Source organism: Eptatretus burgeri, chromosome 11 (genome assembly GCF_056783735.1).
Source record: "Eptatretus burgeri isolate ZD-2024b chromosome 11, Ebu_testis_v1, whole genome shotgun sequence".
NCBI classification, from domain to species: domain Eukaryota; kingdom Metazoa; phylum Chordata; class Myxini; order Myxiniformes; family Myxinidae; genus Eptatretus; species Eptatretus burgeri.
This window is the reverse complement of record NC_140971.1, coordinates 1,268,716-1,283,715: the sequence shown is the minus strand read 5'-3', so window position 1 is coordinate 1,283,715 and position 15,000 is coordinate 1,268,716. Positions and strand designations below refer to the sequence as shown.

The following is a 15,000-nucleotide window of genomic DNA, read 5'->3' as shown; positions in this document are numbered from 1 at the left end:
GCGCCCGCCGGCGTGCGATCGGCCACGGAACCCGAATCGCGGCACGTCGCCCACCGGACGGACAATTCAGTCGTGACTCTCCGGGAACTATCGCCCGGAGCCAGTCACGGGTGGAGGTTTAACCTCACCACGATCGTGCCAATTGCCCACCCGCGCAGGATAGGGTTGCTCGCCAAATTCGACCGACCTTAGTACCTGCGCGAGTGGTCGACCGGGCGATCGTACCACGCCACAGGCCGACTCCGGACACGAACCGCTGAAGCGGTTCGTTCCGTATTACAGGGATAACCGAGCGGAGTTATCGTCGGCCTTGACGGTTCCAATTAATTACCGGGCGTTTTAAGCCCACTACGAATCTCTTACGCGATGCAGGATGGAGAGTCAATAAAAAGGAAGGAGACGAAGCAGAGCAGGAACAGTTCAACAAGCAAGCATTTTATTCACACACACACACACACACACACACACACACACACACACACACACACACACACACACACACACACACACACACACACACACACACACACACACACACACACACACACACACACACACACACACACACACACACAGACACACGTATTTACAGCCATACAATTATGCAACAAAAGCAAATGCAGAGTTCAAACCGACTATACGCGTACACACGGCAACACTTACACAGTTTTACTTGAAAGACGGCGCCACCACAAGCATTTACGCAAAAAGCAAAGGAAGAAAGCCACCCTCACAGGCAAGGAGGCAGACGGCCCGTAGACCAAATGAACGTGGATCCCGGAAGATCGGCCAGGTCCATGAGACCGGGGAGGTCTTACCCGCGTCCTCGTGACGCGATGGCGGGCGAGCCGCAATGTTCGCGCAGCTGCGCCCCGACTCCATGCCCTGGCGTGGTCGGCGAATCCTCTCCGGCGTGCTCCGCGCGAGCGGTCCCGTTGGCACCACGTTTAGGGTGGGGGGGGGAACCACGGCCCCCCTCGGCACTATCTTAGCGCGAATGGGGGGGGGGGGCGGGGCAATCGTTGATGCTCAGCGAGAGGGGTATGGCTGGTCGGCCTGGATCTCGTGACGAGTTGAGGGACCCCCACACCGCGACCTCGTCGCCATCCGCCATCTTCCCTGCAACTCCTCCGCAACTTCTCTCCAAGCTCGACTCACCCTTTCTCAGTTCCACTCAGCTCTGCCCCGCTCTTCTCCCAACTCACGCTTAGCTCCACCAGTTCCACACTCTCCTCGCGAGTTGCCTTGCGCTCGTCTCTTTATAGGTCTCAGGAGGAGTCGATATGCATATATGCGGATCATAACACGATTGGAGGCGGGGCCACGCCACCCTCTTCAGCCATTGGTCGGGCAAAAAGGGGCGTGAACCTCCCTTGATCCGCATATCTGCATAAACAGACTTCACATACACGCGCTTGGAGACGGGGCCGAGCCGCCTCTCGTTCGCCCATTGGTCGGAGAGGAAGTGGGCGTGAAGCATTTTGGATCCGAATTTTCCCCTCGGAAAGGCCGCCATTCGCGCTTGCGGCTTGGTATGTTTGTCACCAATCGCCGAACGGGCCTTCGACAGCCCGACGTTCAGTGTTCACAGGTGGTGCGGTTGTTGGTTGTGAAGGAGAAAGGCGAAGGTGGTGGAGGGTTTTCGGTGGTGGTTTGATGGTTATGGTGTCGTTTGGGAATGGCGGTGAAGCGATGTTTGCGGGATGGAGTTGTGAAGGTAAAGGTCGTGGCTGTTTGCGTTGTTGGCGGATTAATGGTCGAAAGTAACAATAGAGAAAGAAAAAATGGCTAACTCAAAGCGTCGCAGCCCGGATGAATCGCATAATTTCCCTCTATACAACAGGTTTGGGCAAACTACACATGGACTTACCGAGAAATCTCACCTGAGGACTCTTTATGGTGTAATGCGAATTTCCACAACCGTAACATATATATACATATACATATACATATACATATACATATACATATACATATACATATACATATACATATACATATACATATACATATACATATACATATACATATACATATACATATACATACACACACTTCTCCCCACGCTATTCTCACATTGGAAGCTGCATAAAGCAACCATAAAAGAGCTACCCAAGGAAGCCGTTCGTTTGCGAAACTCTGCGAAGGGTTTCAAACCCTTCGCAGAGTTTCTCTAAGTTGTAAAGACGTTCAAAAATAGTACACACATGAGAAGCCCAATGCAACACACCCCCTCAGCTGTCGGACAGTTTCATCACTTTTTGGTGAATTATCAGTGACAGCGTGGACAGAAACATGTACCACTGGGGCTTCCAAGCATGTGCCAAGTGTTAACGTCATAAGCAGGAAACATATAAATGAAAAACGAAGACCCACCCACATCTCTCACCTTTATAGCTGTGGACGAACTCGAGGAAGGGTTTGAAACAGCAAAGGGCTGACCTCGTTAGCATTTCTTGTTTGCTTTATGCAGTTTCTTCAGCTTGAGGAGCATGGGAGGAGTTGATTTATGTATATAATCTGAGCTACCTGGGTTTATTTGATGAGATGAAAGCTGATTGGTCCTCCCTCTATTCACAGGTGAGAGATGTGGGTGGGCCTTTCTTTCTTATGTATATGCATATATACAGGGTAGCCTGAAAGTTACTTTACTCCTGATAAATTTCTCGCTCAGAAGAATGATGGAGCACATACAGATACAATGCCAAATTAATTAGTGTAAGTACTGTACAATAAATCCTATATATTAAAAGAGTTCAAGAACAATGCTTCACTGGGAAGGGGTAAAGTGACTCTCAGGCCACCCTGCGCGTGCACGCACGCACACACGCACGCACACACACACACACACACACACACACACACACACACACACACACACACACACACACACACACACACACACACACACTCTCTCTGTTTGAATCTTTCTTCATTCATGAATATTCCCTGCTCTGAGCATCAATTCTGCAAAAGCAGTTTTCCTGCTCAGGCAGTTTTAGAAGCTGTTTTCCAGGGTTTCAATCCTGGACATTTCGCCATTTTGACGCTGGATATTCAATTGAGGGTGCAGGAACTGTAGTGGTTGAAGTAACATACAGTGGGGAGAACAAGTATGTGATACACTGCCGATTTTGCAGGTTTTCCCACTTACAAAGCACGTAGAAGTCTGTAATTTTTATCATAGGTACACTTCAACTGTGAAAGACAGAATCTAAAACAAAAAACCTGAAAATCACATTTTATGATTTTTAAATAATTAATTTGCATTTTATTGCATGAAATAAGTATTTCATCACCAACCAACCAGTACGAATTCCGGCTCTCACAGACCTGTTAGTTTTGTCTTGAAGAAGCCCTCCCATTCTCCACCCATTACCTGTATTAATTGCACCTGTTTGAACTCATTATCTGCATAAAAGACAGCTGTCTACACTCAATCAATCAGACTCCAACCTCTCCACAATGGGCAAGACCAGAGAGCTGTCGAAGGACATCAGGGACAAAATTGTAGACTTGCACAAGGCTGGGATGGGCTTCAGGACAATAGGCAAGCAGCTTGGTGAGAAAGCAACAACTGTTGGCGCAATTATGAGAAAATGGAAGAAGTTCAAGATTGAAGAACAGTCAATCTCCCTCGGTCTGGGGCTCCATGCAAGATCTCACCTCTTGGAGCCTCAGTGATCATGAGAAAGGTGAGGGATCAGCCCAGAACTACATGGCAGGACCTGGTCAATGACCTGAAGAGAGCTAGGACCACAGTATCAAAGAAAACCATAAGTAACACACTACGCCGTCATGGATTAAAATCCTGCAGCGCACGCAAGGTCCCTCTGCTCAAGCCAGCGCATGTCCAGGCCTGTCTGAAGTTTGCCAATGTCTCATTGATCATCTGGATGATCCAGAGGAGGAATGGGAGAAGGTCATGTGGTCTGATGAGACCAAAATAGAGCTTTTTGGTTTAAACTCCACTCGCCGTGTTTGGAGGAAGAAGAAGGATGAGTACAACCCCAAGAACACCATCCCAACCGTGAAGCATGGAGGTGGAAACATCATTCTTTGGGGATGCTTTTCTGCAAAGGGGACAGGATGACTGCACCGTATTGAGGGGAGGATGGATGGGGCCATGTATCGCGAGATCTTGGCCAACAACCTCCTTCCCTCAACAAGAGCATTGAAGATGGGGCGTGACTGGGTCTTCCAGCATGACAATGACCCAAAACACAGCCAGGGCAACTGAGGAGTGGCTCTGTAAGAAGCATCTCAAGGTCCTGGAGTGGCCTCGCCAGTCTCCAGACCTGAACCCAATAGAAAATCTTTGGAGGGAGCTGAAAGTCTGTGTTGCCCAGCGACAGCCCCGAAACCTGAAGGATCTGGAGAAGATCTGTATGGAGGAGTGGGCCAAAATCCCTCCTGCAGTCTGTGCAAATCTGGTTCAGAACTCCAGGAAACATCTGATCTCTGTAATTGCAAACAAAGGTTTCTGTACCAAATATTAAGTTCTGTTTTTCTTATGTATCAAATACTTATTTCATGCAATTAAATGCAAATTAATTATTTAAAAATCGTACAATGTTATTTTCAGGATTTTTGTTTTAGATTCTGTCTTTCACATTTGAAGTGTACCTATGATAAAAATTACAGACCTCTACGTGCTTTGTAAGTGGGAAAACCTGCAAAATCGGCAGTGTATCAAATACTTGTTCTCCCCACTGTACGTGTGCAAGACTGGCAAGTCACTTGACCTGCCATTTAAATGCTGACACTTGACCAGACTGCCATTGGTTGCAAGAGGTTTCACACCTTGTTTTTATTTTTTAATGCCTCCACTGATGAAGTTACTGGAGGAATTATGTTTTCAGGTTGTCCGTCCGTGCTAATTTTCTCTGTAACCGCTTATCCGATTGACGCATAATTTTCACCTTAGGTGTGAGTACACATGTAAAATGTTTTAATGATAATTACGACATCGTAGATCATGTGGTGGAGCAGTTGTGTTGGGAAAAGAGGAAAAATTGGAACTCCAGCTCCGAAACCGCTCCATGGAAAAAATTGAAACTTAGCACATTTCCCACCCCGTGGGAAACGAGTGTGATTTTTTTTTGATGATGTCATCAGTGCCTTTGTTATGACATCATTATTGCATACTTTGAACACTATCCAATTGGTATGCAAAATTTTGAGGGTCATCTCGGGCTAAATTGTATCGTGGGGGAGGGGGGGGAATTTGACGCCATCGGTCGCGTGGTTCAGCACCATATTTGTTTTCACAAAAAAGCCTTCAAAAATGTTCTCCGAAATGACTGAACAGATCGAGGCGAAACTTTACAGGTATGTTCGCCTATCCATGAGGAACAAAAATTCTCCACCTGTCACGTCGTCGATCACATGGTTTGGCAGCCATATTGGATTTACCCTAAAATCTTTTTTAAAATCTCCTCCAGATCGAGGGGAAACTTCACACACTTCCCCAAGCCTTAGGTATACTCGGGTGTTCATGAATAATTGATAGGTCACATGGTCTGGCAGCCATAATTGCATTGTATGAAAATCTTTTAAATATTATTTCTCATGAACCGGTTCATCAACCGATGTAAAACTTCACAATTATGATTGTCGTCATGGGGAAAAGGTGTTTTTTTTTTAATCTTTCAACCTGATCAGACCCATGGTCTGGCAGCCAGAATTATTTAATATTTTAAATCTTAATTCAGGGATTTAAATCTAACGTGGTACAAGTATGTATTGTGATGTAATCATGTGAGCGGAGGCAAATCTGGTGGCGTCGAAGAGTGCCCTTCGAGTTTTGTTTTTGTCTGAGAAGGGGGGTGAGGAGGAGGTGCATTCCACTTTATAAAGCTAACCTATTCATATATTATTGAACCAGTCACAATATGGTCATTATTCAACTGCTCCATTTCTTCACCATGTCCCTTTCTCTCAGATGGGGGATTTAGTCGAGGGAGGGGCGGTGGATATCGAGGCAGTCGCGGTGGAGGCGGAGCAGATATGGGAGGATGGAGGGGAGGTGGTGGAGGCGGAGGCTTCAGGGGAGGAAGAGGTGGTTGGGGTGGTGGAAAAATGGATGGAAGGTGAGGGTCTTGCTTTTCCTTAATTTCCGATGTACACTTTGAAGGTGTGTTTTGAGGTTTTACCTTGTTTTTTGTGCAAATAAACAATGGATTTTATCAACTTAAAGCCCACAAGAGCGTTTACCGCTGTGAGAAGTGTGGCATGGCTGACATTTTCAACATCAGCCCTTTGTCGGAGCAATCGAAATAATACTATCATGAAAACCGCATTTATTATTTTTTCTTCTCGACGGAGTGATACCGCTTAGTATTAGCCGCATCACACTTGGCTCACTGGTAAACATAAACATTTGACGACGAGACTTTGTGGTTCGAGAGTTGTTACATCCTGTTTGTATTGTCTCGCCCTTTATCCCACCCTCAGAAGTGATTTGCGCTATGAACATCGTGAGCGACCGTACTGACACCTCTGCCACAGCAGTTTCGCTTTGCTTTTCATTCCTTTGCAATGTCTGCATCAATCTTGTCTCCTTCCCTCGTCAAACCTTCCTTTTGGCTCATTGGAGTTTTGTGCTGGCCTTCCAGTGAAAGTTTTTGGGAAATTTGGAATAAAAAATAAATAAAGTTTGAGTGATTGCAGATTCATTTATTACTCTGCTATTCGTTGAGCTGGAACCATTTTTGTACCTTGTTTATGTACAGCTGATGCTCCTCTGCCTTATGATGTACAACAGACCAATGTTTTGCTGCTTAACCTATCGCGGCACATCTCAGAACCAAAGACGAGGATTTCGATTGGCTGATGACATGGATGTTAATTTCCTTCCCCGAAAGGGCATTGTGGGGAAGTACAAATATTTAAGTGAATGTTTTCTTGTATTCTCCTTGAAATTTCAACTCATGGAGGGAGGGAAGGAGGGGGCTGGGGGCTGAGGAGTGGAAGGGGGATGGTGGGGTTAGAAGAAGAGGTGAATGAAAGGAAATTTATCAACGACCCTGAATGCACTGCTGGGGTAAAAACAGCAATGGACACAGAATTAACATGGCAAAAGTAAACTACAATCGTGATGGGAATGTGCACTATTAAAACTTTTCTTGTGGATGGATGCTCCTGAGATTGAGGGTAATTTGAGGTGGGTGGGACGAGTCTGAGCTTCCACTCATCCGAGTGATTTATTCTGGAGGGACACGAGGACCGTATCCCTGATTCATGTTTAAGCTGTTTCACAGGCACGGTGTATCAATGTGTGTGATGTCCCTTGGATGGACATTAAACTGGATATCCCGTCTATTAGCTAGAAGACATTAAAGATCTCATGATATGAAGAGGTGAGTTGTCACCACACCCTGAACAAATTACATATTCCTGTGAAAATCAACCGGTCGATCTTCAGGCCCAACTCCTGCACTTAATTTATTGGTTCTCATTGCCATGGTGATAAACTTAACCTGAATTGTTTGTAAAATAATTTAAAGATTCATAACGAGTGGAGGCAGTGGTGAGGGTGCTGCGAGCGGCGGCAGTGGTGAGGGTGCTGCGAGTGGCGGCAGTGGTGAGGGTGCTGCGAGCGGCGGCAGTGGTGAGGGTGCTGCGAGCGGCGGCAGTGGTGAGGGTGTTGTGATAGAAATAGGTAGGAATGGGGTCTGGGAGGCGATCTTTGTGGGCGATGAAACTTAAATATGTGATTTCTTCTTTCTGCAGGAAGGATTGTAGACAGAGTTCTGAGCAGGAGTTAAAGACATTTTAGGAAGGTTAAATGACCGTGTCAAGTCACTGTAGGAAGACAGTGGTTGTGGGACACTGGAGCAAATGATGAAGGGAAAATTTATTTGGAGAAGTTGAACAGATGAGAGGGGTGTTTGGTGGCCATATTGCATTTAAGGAAAAACTTTTTTTAAACCTTCTGCAAAACCACCTCACCGATCGATACGAAACCTTACACACGTGATCGGTGACCCATGCAGAAATGCTTTTGACAATTATTGCATCATCAGTCACGTGGCTTGGTTGCCATATTGGATTGAAAGAAAACCTTCAAATATCTCAAACACTTAAACATTAATTGCGAAACTTTAAATATATGATTCTGCATCAATGGGGAAAAGCTTTTATAAAACTATCCATCCATCCATTGGGACCATCCTCTGTGCAGAGCATTCGTGCTGCTTTTGCAGTCTCCTCGGCTATTGGGTACAATCCAGGACGAGTCGCCACTCCGACACAGGATCAGACTATGACATCAGTCGTGTGGTTTGGCAGCCGGATTGGATAAAAAGAGACTTTTAAAATCTGAAACCGATCGACATGATACTTTTAACATATTGTTGTAGGCCGGGGGTCAGTGGCGAAAACGACCACTGGGTGGGGAAAGTTATGTCATCTCCCCGGAATTGTAGGCCGTTGCTCTCGGATAACTCCGTAAGCCGGCGGGTCGCTGAACCGACCGTTGATGTCAATATCTCAACCGCGTAGCGTAAGGTCTTTTTGTCTCGAACCATTTTACCTAATTAACTACGCGATTTCGACTACCGGGGAACCACGCCCTTGGCACGTCTTGCTCGAACCGGGTCACTCTACCGACTGCGGTAGAGTTTCAACAACCGACTACCAACTCCGGTTCGGGTGCAGTCGAGCAGAACTGCCAAAGCCGTGCCAGCTCGGATGAGCAGATTATCAGGGATAAAAACCCGCTAAACTCAGATCCGAACCTGCTGGACCAATGCAAGAAAGGACGGAAATGAACTGGGAACATTTATACAATTGTTTTATTCAAAAATAAAAAAGACAGAGAGCAAGACTTATCGTGGATATGCAAGCAAGAATTTACAATGATGGAAAACACTTGACAGTTCTACTTATAACACGGGACCACACACTCAGACGCACACTCGGACGATTTATTGAAAGATCCCCGCAGCCAGAGAGGGAGAGACGAGCTGGGGGTTGCAGTTCACGTGGGTACCGGCACGTTGAAGGGAGGGAGTGCTCCACGGTGAGGCACCTGCTATTGGTCGTGCGGCTCGGCCCACATTCACACGTGTGGAGCTCGTGCCTGTGGAGGAAACCGAGCGGGGCTGTCGGAGTCCCAAGGCGGAGATCAGGGTCACGGACGGGACCCAGGAAAACTCCACGAACGCCAGCAAAATGTAAAGCGCACACCAACCAACTTGCTCCTCCAAAAGAACTCTCGTTCCTCCTCCAAGAGACTTACTCAGAACCAACGACCGAACCCCCCGAGAACTCTCTGCTGAGGATGGCGTCGTAACTTTTATGGACCTCTCCAAACGGGGCGGGGGCTCGGTGGAACAGACGTCACTGTCTGCCCTGATGAGACGGGGCTCCCATGGGTCCGCCCTTTCTGGGTGGTTTTCGGCTATGCCGGGAAAAACACGCCCCCACTCCACGCGTGCCCATACTCGTCAAGAAGAAGTTGCAAAGTTTGTGGAAGCGAGAAGGAACTGACAGAAATTCTGCCTCGGACAGCGAGTCGCCGGTGAGGCGAGTGAAGCGCTTGTTCAGTGGTGTTGTCGGTTTGTTTGTTGGATGTAATAACCGACCTAAAAGAACATCGCAACACACACCTTTGATTCTCCCACTAGACAAAAGGAAGAGACCTGTCTCACATGTACTTAATGGAATAACTGACCTTTGGGACATCTGTATGTTTGAATGCATATGGTTTCCAGATCCGTAACAATATGATCAGCTACCCGTAAGAATTTTTTTTTTCATAAAGAAATCGGTTACATGATTTGGCAGCCAAATTGAATTGAAGGAAAAACAAAAAAATTTCTTCTCTGAAACCACTTAACCGATTGATACAAAATTTTAACCTTCCAATTGACAGACACATGGCAATAAAACAAACCGAGCTAAAGTATAAATACAACTTGAGCTGGCTCAACAACACCGTAACTACTGACGTGCCTGAAAGCTGATCACAGTTCCAGTTTTTCTTTTTTCTTTTTTTGTTGAGAAAAATTTGTATATTTTATCGTGCATACTCTTGAACTTAAATTTAAAAAACGGAAGTTAACCAAACTAATAATAAAAGGAGACCGATGTATATCTGAAAATTACTGTCAAGATGTTTTCTTTTTTGTATACATTGTTGAGGCTCGAATGAGAGCTAACGCACATCAATGGGGCATGAGACGAGGGGCGGTCGAGGGAAGGATAAAACAGTGGGGAACAGAGACATTACGAGATCTGTGGAAGGGAAAGGAATGGGACGGGGAATACAAGATGGATATTACAGGGACTTTCAGGAAGGAAAGCAGAGAATTTGAAGGAGGTGGGTTTGGGGTGGACTAACGGGGGTAGAAAAGATGGAGTATTTGGATGGGGGGGGGGGATAAGAGGTGGTGGTGAACATCAGAATGGGATTGAATAGAGTGAGGGAGTTTATTCCAAAGGCGGGAAAAAAGAGGAATGGAAGAGTGAAGGTGAGCAGTGATTCGTGATTTGGGTAGTTTTACCAGAAGGGGGTTGTTGGCGGACCTTAAGCACCCTGTGGAAATATGGAGGGGGGGGGGGACAAATCGCAGACACAGCAGGTGGGGGTGAGACCGGAGAGGAGACGGTAGAAGAGAGAAAGACCACCGACCAGCCTGCGGTGAGAGAGTGGGAGGCCAAAAAACTCAGCCTTGTCGTGAGAGATGCCAATGATCCGAAATGCCTTGATTTCCGCAGCGTGAAGCCAATAAAGGTGGGAGGCAGGAGCACCACGCCACAGGGGAGAACAGAACTCCATCAGGCTGCGGACAAAAGCTTTGTATGTGGTCAGGAGCTCAGGTGGGATGCTTGTGGTCCTCAAAGGGTTAACATGAAGAAATGTCAGGTGTTGGGGATGGGAATTAACAATGGAAATAGAGATTACATGATGTAAAAGGTAATTTTGGAACGTGTCACACAGGAGAAGTATCTGGGGGTGGTAATAGATGTGGGGGGGGGGGTAAGCAGGAAGCACAGGGTGTGGGGATTTTGGTCGGAGTTTTCGGTCGTTTGGGCATTGATGGGTGAGTGTGGAGTGTTGTGTATGTGGGGATCTCGTCAGGTCAGGTACGAGAGCATTTGCCTGAGCAGCGCGTCGCTGTGTCCACTTTCTGCCGGTACTCCAGGGGCCTCCATCTGGCCATTCCCAGGCGGATGCCTGGCCCATCCCCATCTCCTTGAGATGCCGATCAACCTGCTGCAACTACGAGGCACGTGGTCGGCCCATTGGCCTCCACTCACGAGGCTCCCTCGCTGAGAGAATCTGGTTAGCAGGATCAGCATCAGTAAAACTATCTACATGTCCATACACCCACAGCTGAGGCTAATGGACGATGCAGGTAACAAATCTTATTTGAGTCTCAGCAACCGGTCGTGGGTCACGAAGTCCGATGCGAAAGCCAAGGATTCTCCGAAGAGACCTGGTCCCAAAGGAATGAAGTCTCCTCAGATCCCTGGTCAGAGTCAAAGTCTCACATCCGTAGAGCAAGACTGGAAGCACCAAGGACCTGAAGACTCGGACTTTCGTCCTGCACAGGTACCGACAGCACTACACCCCATGATCCAGTGAATCTACTACTCCCGACCCAGAAGTCTATTGACCTCTGGCTCAGAGCCAGTGGAGACATGAATATCACTGCCAAGGTAAGTGAATCTTTCTTTGACCTCAACATCCTCACCACAAAAAGGAACAGACAGGATAGCAGCATCCAAGATGTCATTGAAAGCCGTGATCTTAGTTTTGACCCAGGAAACCCGTAATCCCAGCGGCTCTGACTCCTTACTCAGCACCTCGAGGGCCCTCACAAGGATATCGAGAGTCTCTGCAAAGATGACTGCATTATCCGAGAAATCAAGGTCAGAGATTTTGACATTCCCAAACGATGCACCGCAGCTTGATCTCTCTGACATCCTCCCCAGAATCCAATCTATACAAGTGCTGAAAAGTGTGGGGGCAAGTACACACCCCTGACGAACTCCAGTAACAACTGGAAATACGTCAGAGATGGTATCACCACATCTCACAGCACTCTGAATGCCAGATTATAGTTCAGACATCAGATTTATCAGTTTTGGTGACACCCCACGAAGACCGAGAATCCTCCAGAAGTCATCCTGGTTCACTGAATCAAACGCTTTGGAGAGATTTACAAAGGCTGCAAGTGGCCCCTGCCGAAACTCTCGTCAACATTCGGTTAGGACCCGAAGAGCAAGAATAATACGGTCAATCGTTGACCTCTTTGGTGTAAAGCCTGACTGCTCTGGACTCTGGTGGTCAAGCAGATGGTGGCAAAACCTATCAAGAATTATCTGAGCAAAGACCTTGCCCGGCACTGAGAGCAGCTTCACCCCTCGGTTGTTGTTGCACTCCTGGCACTCACCCTTCCCTTTCTCGACAGGGACAACAAGGCCCCCCTTCCAGTCAGTTGGCATGATGCCTGTGTTCCAGGCAGAGCACACAACTGCATGCAACGACACAAGTTCAGCATTCCACCAGCCTTGAGAAGTTCATCATGGATGCCACAGATCCCTGGAGCTTAACCCCATTTCAAGCGGTTCAATGGAGCCTGTGTTTCCACAAACGAAGGTGTATCAAAGCTGATTGGAGGGTCAGCAATTGGGATAATAACACCCCTGACATTCAACTCAACAGCTGGTGGATCAGCCTGGTACAGCAGCCACTCAATGTGACCGGCCCAGCGGGCCTTCAGTTTGGACTTCTCTCCACCCTCCGCTGTGACTGCAGTACACCGAGGGACAGGTTTGGAGGAACTCGATGCGCGAATTCCCCTGTAATAGGCCCAGAATCACTTGACCACAGGTGATGCTCGACCCCCTCACAGATTCCTCACACATCGGCCTCCTTGTCCACCCTGAGCGCACGTACAGTTTTACGCCTCAGCTCCCTGAACAGCTCAGCTCTGCCATTCAGTGTTGGTGTGAATCGTGGGTCGAGTGGACCGAGTTGTGTTGGTGTGAATCGTGGGTCGAGTGGTGTTGGTGTGAATCGTGGGCCGAGTGGTTTTGGTGTGAATCGAGGGTCGAGTGGGCAGTGTGGTGTTGGTGTGAATCGTGGGTCGAGTGGGCCGAGTGGTGTTGGTGTGAATCGTGGTCCATGTGGTGTTGGTGTGAATCGTGGGTCGAGTGGGCCGTGTGGTGTTGGTGTGAATCGTGGGCCGTGTGGTGTTGGTGTGAATCGTGGGTCGAGTGGGCCGTGTGGTGTTGGTGTGAATCGTGGGTCGAGTGGGCCGAGTGGTGTTGGTGTGAATCGTGGGTCGAGTGGGCCGTGTGGTGTTGGTGTGAATCGTGGATCGAGTGGGCCGAGTGGTGTTGGTGTGAATCGTGGGTCGAGTGGTGTTGGTGTGAATCGTGGGTCGAGTGGGCCGAGTGGTGTTGGTGTGAATCGTGGGCCGAGTGGTGTTGGTGTGAATCGTGGGTCGAGTGGGCCGTGTGGTGTTGGTGTGAATCGTGGGTCGAGTGGGCCGTGTGGTGTTGGTGTGAATCGTGGGTCGAGTGGGCCGAGTGGTGTTGGTGTGAATCGTGGGTCCAGTGGGCCGAGTGGTGTTGGTGTGAATCGTGGGTCGAGTGGGCCGAGTGGTGTTGGTGTGAATCGTGGGTCGAGTGGGCCGTGTGGTGTTGGTGTGAATCGTGGGTCGAGTGGGCCGAGTGGTGTTGGTGTGAATCGTGGGTCGAGTGGGCCGAGTGGTGTTGGTGTGAATCGTGGGTCGAGTGGGCCGAGTGGTGTTTGTGTGAATCGTGGGTCGAGTGGTATTGGTGGGTCGAGTGGGCCGTGTGGTGTTGGTGTGAATCGTGGGTCGAGTGGGCCGTGTGGTATTGGTGTGAATCGTCGGTCGAGTGGGCCGTGTGGTATTGGTGTGAATCGTGGGTCGAGTGGTATTGGTCGAGTGGGCCATGTGGTGTTGGTGTGAATCGTGGGTCGAGTGGGCCGTGTGGTATTGGTGTGAATCGTGGGTCGAGTGGGCCGTGTGGTATTGGTGTGAATCATGGGCAGTGTGGTATTGGTGTGAATCGTGGGTCGAGTGGTATTGGTGGGTCGAGTGGGCCATGTGGTGTTGGTGTGAATCGTGGGTCGAGTGGGCCGTGTGGTATTGGTGTGAATCGTGGGTCGAGTGGGCCGTGTGGTTTTGGTGTGAATCGTGGGTCGTGTGGTATTGGTGGGTCGAGTGGGCCATGTGGTGTTGGTGTGAATCGTGGGTCGAGTGGGCCGTGTGGTATTGGTGTGAATCGTGGGTCGAGTGGGCCGTGTGGTATTGGTGTGAATCGTGGGTCGAGTGTGCCGTCTCGTGTTGGTGTAAATCGTGGGTCAAGTGGGCCGTGTGGTATTGGTGTGAATCGTGGGCCGTGTGGTATTGGTGTGAATCGTGGGTCAAGTGGGCCTTGTGGTATTTCCTTCTTGTTGCCCAAATATTCTTCTTCTTCTCCAGGATCTTGGCCAGCTGCTCCCGTCTGCGGATCACTGACCATTTATTTATATCCCTTTTCCTCTACGCGTGACGTCAGAGGCCGACACGTCAAGCAAAGCTTGAGGGGCGGGAATTAATCCACGTACAGTGTGGAAAAGAGTTGAATCGAAACGTCCGGGTTACCAGAGATTGTGCACTGTACATTGACCCTCTCTTTTTTTCTCTCGATTTTAATTCCTTCTTCATCCTGTATTGCCCTGTTATTGGTGTCGGCTCCGTGGCCCAATCTCCATGAGCGATTCCTGGTTTGAGGGTGTCGGAGACGAAGTCTTACAGTTTGCTTTGGGATTTGTCATCGCTCTCGCAGCTGCGGCTCTCATGCTGCACTGTTTCGGGTAAGAGCGGTTCGACATCATCGAATGTCAATAAAAGTTGCTGATGTACACACGCACACGCACACACATACACACGCACACACATACACACGCACACGCACACACACACACACACGCACACGCACACGCACACGCGCACGCACACACACATACAT

General features: G+C 48.6%; 2 protein-coding genes across 5 annotated transcripts in view; both read left to right on the top strand.

The window, feature by feature from the left end:
• LOC147016273 (RNA-binding protein FUS-like) overlaps positions 1-6,662 on the top strand; it is a 122,439-nt gene extending 115,777 nt beyond the window's left edge. For all 4 annotated transcript variants that reach the window (XM_085844856.1, XM_085844857.1, XM_085844854.1 and 1 more), the window contains 2 exons: positions 5,945-6,092; positions 6,457-6,662. In XM_085844856.1, the coding sequence (XP_085700982.1) occupies positions 5,945-6,092; positions 6,457-6,496 (188 nt within the window). In that variant the 3' untranslated portion in view covers positions 6,497-6,662. The remainder of the gene's footprint in view (positions 1-5,944; positions 6,093-6,456) is intronic.
• A 7,817-nt stretch (positions 6,663-14,479) lies between these two features.
• The window catches only part of LOC147016272 (E3 ubiquitin-protein ligase RNF170-like), a 35,818-nt gene continuing 35,297 nt past the window's right edge, over positions 14,480-15,000 (top strand). The window contains exon 1 of the mRNA XM_085844853.1: positions 14,480-14,845. Coding sequence (XP_085700979.1) covers positions 14,742-14,845 — 104 coding nt within the window. The 5' untranslated portion in view covers positions 14,480-14,741. The remainder of the gene's footprint in view (positions 14,846-15,000) is intronic.